The sequence below is a fragment of the Carassius gibelio genome, chromosome A25 (genome assembly GCF_023724105.1).
Source record: "Carassius gibelio isolate Cgi1373 ecotype wild population from Czech Republic chromosome A25, carGib1.2-hapl.c, whole genome shotgun sequence".
NCBI lineage: Eukaryota > Metazoa > Chordata > Actinopteri > Cypriniformes > Cyprinidae > Carassius > Carassius gibelio.
The window spans coordinates 12,210,011-12,220,779 of NC_068395.1; the positions used below are offsets into that span (position 1 = coordinate 12,210,011).

Genomic DNA, 10,769 nt, shown 5'->3' on the forward strand with positions numbered 1-10,769 from the left:
AAGAGTTTACCCAATGTGTTGACACCTGTATCACAATGTGTATCATATTGTGAGGTAGTCAGGAATACCCAAATTTCCTGTTCGTTAAGACACAATTCAAATGCATTCAAGATCAGGACCAGAGCCTGTGGTGTGACTGATGATCTGTGGGACAGCAGGCGATGCTCTGAAACAGGCGCGCGTGTGTGTGTGTGTGTGTGTGTGTGATTGATGGGCAGTAAAGGGGGAGTGGCAATCGTGAGGAGAGGTCCACACTGCTTTTAGTTAATAGGGGAGTCAGACCTAGTGAAAGATGTGTCCAGCATCAGGCCTGTTGATTGGAGCTAGCTAACAACACTAGGGAATGGTGGAGGGTGAAACTGGCCCATAATGCAACAGCTAAGGGAAAACAAGTGGACAGGAAACAGCCGAGTGCCCTTAAAAAAAATCCTTATACATTTAGAATACAATTCAGTTAATTTCAAAAGACTTATATAGACACTTGACGGGAAAATGCTTAATATGTTAACATTTTAACTTACTGGGTTATTCAGTCATATGAAAAATGAAATGACCTCTCAAACACACAAAAACAATTCTGATAGATAACATCTCTCATTTTCATAGACCAATTCACATATTCAGAAGGATAACAGTCTTGTCCATGGGCTGATGTGACATAAATCAAGCCTGAGACAAGGTAAGAACTAATTAGTCCTCTGGGCTGTGGGTTAAAGATGTGGGCGTTACTTGAATATGAAAATAAATCAACCCACCCGACAAAATCATGAACCAGCCAACACTGACAGAGGATAAAGTATCTGAGACACAGGTGAAACTGAGAGCTGGGAAAATAACCATTTTACACACAATCATTTCCTGCAAATGCTGTACCGAATACACACAGTTAAAATGATCCATAGTTCTTGTTTTACTGGGCACGATCCAACAATTATGAAAAAAGCAAGATGTTTATTTTAACAGTTTTTCCATCACAATTTATACACTTTATTAAAAATTTAAAAAAAGATACCTTTATGCAATTATGTAACAAAAGATGTGCCAGCAAATGTACATAAAAAAACAAATCAGGTGCCGAATCATAGATTTATATCTTTATAAAGGAGCATTTATTTGTATGTAAAAGTCATTTCCTACTGTATCTCATCAAACAATCCTCTACGGTCACATGGCAGTGAACTCCAGATCTGTAGCAGAGCGCGGTCACATACACCGACTCATACCAGAGGGACAGGAAGTGTGAACAGATCCACCGGACATGAAACACACATTCACACAGGCCGGCTGTCAACAAGGTAACCTCAAAGCGGGCCGGTTAGCTTCGAGTGGTTGGCTGAACCCTGCTCAGCATAATTCTAGATTACACGCCAATCGATAAATCAGAGCCAGTTTAGAGCAGGGACGAGGGGCCCAAATACAGCCCGGCTCCACATACCTGCCAGGGTAAACACAGTGAGTGCCCCGACATGGACTCTGCCAACCAAAGCTAACAGAGCTCAAACAAATGTCCCAAGACCAAACCGGACACAAAAACACTGTTGATCAACCTGAAGTGACAAATGGTTATTGCGATCGTTGCGTGCTGAGAGGTTATTGGTCATAGCGGCTGATGGTAGTACATGTTTTGCAATCAGCTTTCTGCTTTTACTAAAACTAAACAAAGAACCTGGGGTGGAAAAAGTGTTTTGTGATGTCACCTAGACCTCGTATCCTGACCCCCCCCGACACACACAAACACGAAAGGAGTGGGGCGGGGGGCCCTTTGTTTACACATGTCATCCATCTCCAGAAAAGCCCTGGAGAGGTGCAGTGATAATTCTCTCACCAAACCCCTTTCTGACACAAGCCAGAAAACAAAAGGAATGTGAGGAGGAGGAGGAGGAGGAGCTTCATCGCAATGCTTCACTCCCTCTAGTGCTCATAGAGTGCATATACATAGATTATTTTATTTTTTTAATAAAAACTATAGCATTAGAAACCTATCAAATATTCCGTTTCAAATGTTAAGAGCTAATAAATGTTTGCTGACGGTCTAAGTGTCATATATAATCATACCCTGCACTCCACCACGCTCTGGTCGGATTCACAGGTGACGTAGATCTCATCCACTGCTCTCCGGAGATTATCGAACAGGAAGGCCCAATATCGTGCTCGGAGGTCCACCTTCCGTGGCTGCCTCGTCTTGGTGGGGCTCTTCTCAGGTCCTTTGTCCAGTATCGACCCAGGTGTGCTTTTGCAGTCCAGTGTTGAGTTCTGTTAAGAGCAGATGAGAGTATGTTTCAGATAATCGAAATACCTCTATCTGGCCAGATGAACTTTATGGGTTAACCACGGTTTTAACAATCAGTGTGTGATGATATTTAAACACTGGGGTCAAGTTCTGGAAGACTTAAGACCCCAATAAAGGGGCTCTGACGCCCCCTAGTGTTTAACATTAGTAAGAGATTTGTATTTGGAGCTTTCCATTTCAAAGTTTCCTGGTTAAATTATTACTTTTCCTTGAAGAAAGCAAAGAAACATTTTCTTCTGATTTAGACCTGCTTGTTTATTTTCATATCAAGTATTTTTTTGCCTAGCTCCAGATTTGTTGTGCATGCAAATAGAGACATTATATAATGAACGGTTTTGTATGGCAGTAGTGTTTTCAGTTACTCTAGGTATTAAAAAAAGATTCAGAAACTAAAAACTAGTTCTTATACAAATGAGTCGCACCTGCTTTTTGTTCCTGTGGACCCCGGAGTTGATTCGTTGAGGTCTTGCATTGCTGTTACCGTGAATCTTCGATTTAGCTGCATGTGAACAGAAGAACACGGTCAGGTTAAAAGCAATATAAATATCACATTACTTTATGTGTCCACTCCAGAGTATCCCACCTAACAAATTTACATGGGTGACATCAGAGCATTTATTGTGAATTTATTGTAACTGAAGACCTATTTAACGTTCAGATCCTAAAATGAAACAAGGCTCTGTATGAATTTAAATCAGGAATACTTAATCAATTTTGCAGAAAATAATTGTAAAAGAATTCACAATTTTTTATTTCAATCATGAGGTTACATCACTATTTAGCATAGGATCAATTCAAATGTTTGTAATGACATCATGCATGCTATTGAAAACAAATTATAAATAAAATAAAAAAATCATCCATTCTAAATATAGCCATTGCAATACTACTTGCACAAAATAATAATAATAATAATAATAATATTATTATTTATTATTATTATTATTAATAATAATAATAATAATACAAAAGCGATAAAAAATTAAAAATAATTAATACAATAAATAATTGTATTTAATCATTCACTGCATGTATATTATTTTATTTTCAATTAAATATTATATTTATTATTTAACATATATTTAAATAAGCATGTTTTATTTTTAATTAATTCTAAAATAAAAAATATAATAACACACACACATACATATATATATATTTTACTATAAAGTAATTTGCGTCAGAGTATTATTTATTGCACAAATGTTAGGCTTTTTTTTTTTTTTTTCGTGTGTCAAGCAAGAATGACACCAACATGACATTCAGAATAATGAAAACTAAAAACCAAATGAAAACAAATCATAATAGCTACAAATAGGCTTCAGTTTCTTCATGCAAAAAAAACAAACAAAAAAAAACAAAAAAAAATTCATAATAAATTTCCCTTGGTCCAACTTTATATTAGTTGGCCTTAACTACTTTGTACTTGCATGTACACAATAAATGCATTGTACTAAATGATTCATTTAAATGTATGTTTTTAAATTGTTCTTATATTTGTATAAATACTTGTATGTACTTACATCTGTAATTAATTTCTGTAATTTCATTTATACTTACACCCTTACACCCTAACCCACCCTCAATTGTACCCAAACTTCCAAACCTGTCCCTAAGCTTCCCCGTATCTCTCCTCAATAGCAGCAACAGTGTATTTGCAATACAGTATGAACTCAATAAGTGCCTGTACATTGGATTTATTTTTTGATGTAAGTACATAGTACTTAAAGCCACTTAATATAAGGTGGAACCTTTTCCTTATTTACTTTTAGGGCTGAAATACGACCTAGACACTCCTCTGTTTTATTACTCTATTACATCTTTAGCCAGTGCTTGATTTCATAAAGTATCTTTGAATATTAAAACTGGTCTGGGATCAGGGCCTGTATTGTGTTTTCAGTATTAACACAGGATCAGCTTTCTGCAGTCATCAGCCTCTTCTAGTGAATATAACCCTCTTTATCAGGATATGAGGGGACAGAACTGATTCTCAATCAGCACTTCTAACTAATAAGTGTACACTTAGTTGTGTTTGCTCGGACATAACACATATTGCAGTCCCCAACTAACAAAAGACCCTTGTGGTGACCTGTCAGGGACACTGTCAGAGAAACAGAAGATCTGGGTCAGCTTACGCACACACACACACACACACTCTACGCCAAAGAGTGTGCTGTAACTCCAGGTACAAGAGAGGGGATGACAGATTTGGAGCACTTGTTCATCGCCCACATTTGCTTTGCAAATGTTGTCTCTATACAAAGCAGGATGTATTTGAAGTGGAGGCCTGATGGGCGATGAGCCCCGTGGGATGAGAGACTGTTTCTGACTGCAAGAGAAATGCATCGCATGTAATATTTCATTTATTTTTGAACACGTTTATTCATTTATTTGATCAAAAATGATTGTCGATTTCAAATAAATGCTTTGGATATTTATTTATTTTATTTTTTATTTTTCATCATAGAATCCCGAACAAATGTATTATGGTTTGTATTAATGATTTCAACATTGATGATAATAAGAAATATTTCTTGAGCAGCAAATCAGCACATCAGAATGATCTCTGAAGGGTCATGTGACACTGAAGACTGGAGGAATGATGCTGAAAATTCAGCTTTACATCACAGGAATAAATTACATTAAAAAAATATATATATTCAAATAGAAAAACAATCATTTTAAAATGTACAAGTTTTTCCCAAAATTACTGTATTGTTGTAAATAAATGTAGCCTTGGTGAGCATAAGAGACTTCTTAAAAAAATAAATAATAATAATAATGATAATAAATAAAAACAATTAAACAAATAATTAAACAACTAAATAAACAAACATAAATAATTAAATACACACACACACACACACACACAAAGATATACATATATAAACAGCTTACTGACCCCAGACTTTTAAATTGCAGGGTTTATAAAAACCTGTTTATATTATTCTTAAAAAATTATTGAGAAGAAAAAAAAAAAAAAAAAAAAAAAACTTAGGTTTCCCTAACTTGGTGTGGTTTCTCCAAGATCTACACCGTATTTACCAAACAACACAATGCAAATGGCAGCTTTCCTATTATATGTGTGCATGAGTGCGTTTGAATGGATCTCACCCTCTTCCTCCTTGCTCTCCACTGGGACGCTCCACGCAATGAGGTTTCGAGCAGCCCGGCCTTCCTCGGCCACGATCTTCCTCACCTTGTCATGGCTGTTGGACCGCTGGAAAGAGGCCTGTAGCAAACAGAAGAACCACATGCAACTAGGGGTGGGGAAATAGTTCAGAAATAAGCTCCACAAATAAAGGAACAGTTCACTCAAACTCATGTTTCTTCATGGGAACATCATTTCATCATTCTATCACTTGCTCACCAATGGATGCTCTGAAGTGAATGGGTGCCGTCAGAATGAGAGTCAAACATCTGATAAAAAACATCACAGTAACCCACACCACTCCAGTCCATCAGTTCATGTCTTGAGAATAATCCATAATGATGTTTCCTCAAGTGACAAGGTCCATCTGTTCTTGAAATGAATATTATGGATAGAGGACTAGTAACTGTTTGAAGTTAAAAGTTTAATGACAAACACACAGCGTTCTGCTCCATAAGACATTAACTGATGGACTGGAGTGCTGTGGATTATTGTGATGTTTTTATCAGCTGTTTGGACTCATTCTGACGGCACCCATTCACTGCAGGGGATCCACTGGTGAACAAGTGATGCAATGCTACATTTCTTCCGATCTGTCCAGATGAAGAAACAAACTCATCTACATCTTTGATGACCTGAGGATGATACATTTTAATATTTTGAGTTAACCATTTCTTTATTTGTGGTGCTTTCTTTTAAAATAAAGCTATAAAGTCATCTCTGACGATATATCCTTGTCCTTTTCATAATCACAGCCACAGTTAAAAGCAGAGCTCTTAGCAACTGGCAAGAGTGAGCTTATTCCGTCCAAGATTTGAAGACGTTCGTCATTATAATAATTACCATTAATTCACACCACCTCCTTATAGGACTTTCCAGAGGTGATAATATAAGCACAAGTGATGCCAAGATCGCCGGTTATTCAACGTCACGTCAGCAGCACCAGTAGAAAGACAAACAGTGGTATGTTCAATGCACACATGGATCCTCAACCACTGATCAGTGCGGTTTGGCCTATTAAAGGGGTAGTCCACCCCAAAATTACAATACTGTCATTAATAACTCACTCTCATGTCACTCCTAACCCATAAGATCCCATAACCCCCTTTTTTTTTGCTGAAATCCGAAGGTTTTCCGTCCGTCTGTAGGCAGCAACACAACTTCCACATTCAAGGTCCAGAACGGTAGGAAAGACACCATTTAAGTAGTTAATAATAATCTAACCAAAAAATATATAATTTGGCATATAGTTAATTATTCAGTTGTTTGTTGGCAATATGCCACTGTTACACAAACGCAAAGCTGTTCCATCAGTCACATTCTCTCACAGAGAAGAATATTTAATAAGGCTCACTGGTTTTTACACATGCATAAACATTGTACAGTCCTCCCCTGCCACTATCTCATGTCCTCAGGGTTAAAATACACAACTGACCTACTTAGCCGATGACAACAGCCTTCATTACACAGTTTTACTCTCTAGAGGTCGGGAGATAAGCATGAATGAGGCTTTGAGATTCCAAAACGAACCATTTTTGCAAATTAAAAGAGACGACACGCAAGAAAATGAGCTTGTTGCCTGTCAGCAGGGTGTTTGGATGGTAAATATTTACTCTGGGTTCTCCAGGTTTCTGGCAGCTGACTGGCAACGGAAGGACTGAGTCTACATTTGTCGTGCATCTCGGCAGAAGGGGGAAGCCGTTCCTGATTTAGCATCCGTCCGTGCAAAACAACCAAGGTAAAAGTGAGAAGGGTGTGTCTGATCTCAGGTCAGTGCTCCACGCATGTGTGAGACGAATCGGGCTTATGACCTAATCACCAGCAGGCCCCTTGACACCCGAGGTCACTGGAGTTAGATTGAACCGACCCTCTGTAGAACTGCAAAACAAGGACATCCAGCTACAAAGAACTGCTTTCAGGATGAATAACAGAGCTGCAAGCCGCTGCAAGGATAGAGTTTCAAGCGCGTCTAAATGCAGAAGCAGAAAGAACGATGAGAGGACAACAGAAGGTACGTACAGAGTAGAAGTAGAGTCTGTAAGCAGGTTCCTCATCCATATCCGGCCCTGACATGCTACCAAGTTTGTTTATGGCAACCTGTTTTCCCCCTTCACCAGCATCTCCACTGCACGAATGGCCTGTCATCGTCATTTGACAGCTAGACCAAAAATAGCCCCGTGGTTGAGCGTGACTCCTGCTAGCTCGCCGAGTAGATGCCTCTGCCAATCAGCAGGACAAATTCCTCCTGGACATAGGGAAAATCTCTCTGCAAAGTCTCAGCCGCACAGTGACTCTGCCGCTACTGTTTTGCAGTCTTAATTGTAGCATAGTCACGCTCCAGAGCTGGGCCGAGTACTGTGCAGAGCTCCTCTCTCTGTGCAGTCATGTGCACACGGCAGGACGCCCACTCGTCCAGCATGTGCTGGAGGCGGCAGGGCTGTGTGTCAGCGCGTCTGCATCGGACACCACGCAGACTCAATGACCACCTGGAGCTCGGCGGTGCAGAACTCACACTGGGATACAGATGCAAATAGAGACACGGCAACAAGATGTGGAACAGACGCAGCCGCGAGGATGACAGCGTGCAAAAATATCTACGGTTTGAAGACAGCAAGATTCAAGTCGGTATGTAATAGTCACCTTTTTGTAAACAAATTATTTTATATAATATTTCATTTATATAACTTGTTTTTTTAAACTAATGAAAATGTACTAATTATATATGTATATATATATTTTTTTTCAACATGTTTATATAACTATCATTTGTGCATTCAAGCTTGAATAAATAAACAGCTTTTTTTCAAATGATCCAAGTCAATTTTGTCAATCAGACATTGATTTAGCGATTCAAAAATGAGCAGGTTTACTTGGAATAAAACAGCTGGTTACTTGATAAATAATTTGCTCAGGTAACTTGCTCTCAAATATTAAACAAAAATATAACTTAAAAAACAACCACAACATGATGATGTACCGAAACAGATGCTCAACAATTCTTTAAAGGGTTAGTTCACCCAATAATAAAAAATGATGTCATTAATAACTCACCCTCATGTTGTTTCAAACCCATGAGACCTCCGTTTATCTTCGGAACACGGTTTAAGATATTTTAGATTTAGTCCGAGAATGAGTCAATCTGTTGTTCGTTATCTGGCTCGGCTCGGTGTTCATCTTCACAGCAGTTCAGTCAATGTACTGTTTGAGTACATGAATTACTCCGGGATATTGGTTTGTTTGAACTCAGAGGGAGTGTCAGCCACATTAAAAAAGTTAACATCTTAAGTCATTTGTGGATTAATGCATATTAGAGATGCGAACCGTTTAAAACGATTCAGTTCGATTTGGTGAACTGAATGATTCGTTCGCGAACCGGAAATCCAGCTGCTTTGATTTGAACTCTCTCTCACACAGACACGGAAGAGAAGACAATGCTGAATAAAGTCGTTGTTTTTGCTATTTTTGGACCAAAATGTATTTTCGATGCTTCAAAAAATTCCAATGGACCCTCTGATGTCACATGGACTTATTTGATTTTTTTTTTGTTACCTTTCTGGACATGGACAGTATACCGTACACACAGCTTCAATGGAGGGACTGAGAGCTCTCGGACTAAATCTAAAATATCTTAAACTGTGTTCAGAAGATAAACAGAGGCCTCACGGGTTTGGAACGACATGAGGGTAAGTTATTAATTACATAAATGTATTATTGGTTGAACTAATCCTTTAAGACTTTTAATGGCTTTTTCAGGCCTGGAAAACTCATGACTACGATCACTTTATTGCTGATGCTGTCTAAACAGACAAACCCGGTTCCACAGACAATATTTACTATAACTCCTTCCCTCTACTTTCACATTTTGTAAAAACAACACTATAGATCAAGTAATCCAACAAACTGATGCCCGAGTTCAAGTTCTGTCTCAGTCTTCCATGTTCAGGTATTTATTTTTCAAGCAACTTTATACTAAGCAGGATAAAATAGATTTAGATGGTCATACATCGCAAAATAAACACGTAGATCAGGTCTAGGACCTGAAGGGCGTTTCTGGAGTCTCTGTGCTCTTTGTTTTCACATATTAAAATCATTTAGAGCCAATAATTTCATGTTTTTTTTTTTTTTTTGAAAAGCAGCCATGCAATATATATATATATATATATATATATATATATATATATATATATATATATATATATATAAAAAATGGGATGCAAGATATAGTCATTTACACCACCCATTACATTTATTTGACTGCATTTCCTCGTTATGCTAATGCGATGTTGCATTGTGTTACTTTTGTGTAATGTTATGCACAAAAGAAAACAATCCCTGCACACTGTAAATTAGTGCGAAATCATCAAAACGGTTTAATAACAGTGTTTCGGTCACATGACCTTCATCAGGCATCTTCAAAAAGAAGAATTTCACCATTTTTTGTTGACAGATAGATACAGTGTTACAGTGGTAACAATTAATAATCCAATGTAAGAATGACAGCAACAATAACTGTAGCAACGGAGAAGCACTGTTCGCATAGTAACTCAGTAACTGTGACAGCTGCCTGATGAAAGCCTATGAAGAACAAACATGCTTTTAAGTAGACAGCTCGCGATGTTTTGAGACAGCTGTTGTTCGTTACCTTTAGGGCGATGTTGATGGGCGTATTCTTGCCTTTGCCTCCTCCGTGAGAGGACCCAGAGCTGTTGCTGGCCGACCTGTCTCTGCCGTCCCCGCTCTGAGCCAGTCTGAGCCCGAGCCGGTGCTGCTGACCCCCGCCGCGGCGGCGCGCCTCGTACCGGCCGTCCTTCGACATGAGCCCGATGTTAAACGAGCGTCTTGGAGCAGGACACGGACTTCGCAACCAGAGGGTGAGAAATTAAACAGGCCTCCTCCTCTTTTACACTGAGCGCTCACGGATCGAACAGGACGCAGAGAGACTGCGACGCCCCCCGCTGGACAGGAGGACCGTTACCGACTCCACCTCCGCCAACCGTCAACACTGTAACCACAGAGCGACAGTTCCCGCCAAAAGTAGGGTTCCTTAAATAAATACTACATTTTTTTTTTCTTCATAATATTGAGAACATGTTACGATCGACCACTGACTAACACCACGTAATTAGCAAAACAACCTGTAAAATTAGTTTTAACTTTAAATCCTAAACTGAATGGTGGATGCCATATCACGTGCAAGATGTGACATGTAAAATCAATAAAGTATCATAATATTATAATCATCATAACAGTTGAATAGCAGATTGCCAATTAACCATAAAATCTCACATGTAATATTATTAAATACAAACATTGAATTATGAGACTGAC

The 10,769-nt window shown here is 38.5% G+C and overlaps 1 protein-coding gene across 4 annotated transcripts in view; it reads right to left on the reverse strand.

The window, feature by feature from the left end:
• The window catches only part of LOC127946935 (S phase cyclin A-associated protein in the endoplasmic reticulum-like), a 105,265-nt gene extending 94,847 nt beyond the window's left edge, over positions 1 to 10,418 (reverse strand). For 2 of the 4 annotated variants that reach the window (XM_052543765.1, XM_052543763.1), the window contains exons 1-4: positions 7,461 to 7,593; positions 5,405 to 5,522; positions 2,713 to 2,789; positions 2,056 to 2,253 (exon numbers count right to left, since the gene is read on the reverse strand). In XM_052543765.1, the coding sequence (XP_052399725.1) occupies positions 2,056 to 2,253; positions 2,713 to 2,789; positions 5,405 to 5,522; positions 7,461 to 7,592 (525 nt within the window). In that variant the 5' untranslated portion in view covers position 7,593. Of the gene's footprint in view, positions 1 to 2,055; positions 2,254 to 2,712; positions 2,790 to 5,404; positions 5,523 to 7,460; positions 7,594 to 10,083 lie in introns of those variants that run through there. The other 2 variants (XM_052543762.1, XM_052543764.1) reach the window with 2 other exon arrangements.
• Between the last annotated feature and the right edge of the window lie 351 nt (positions 10,419 to 10,769).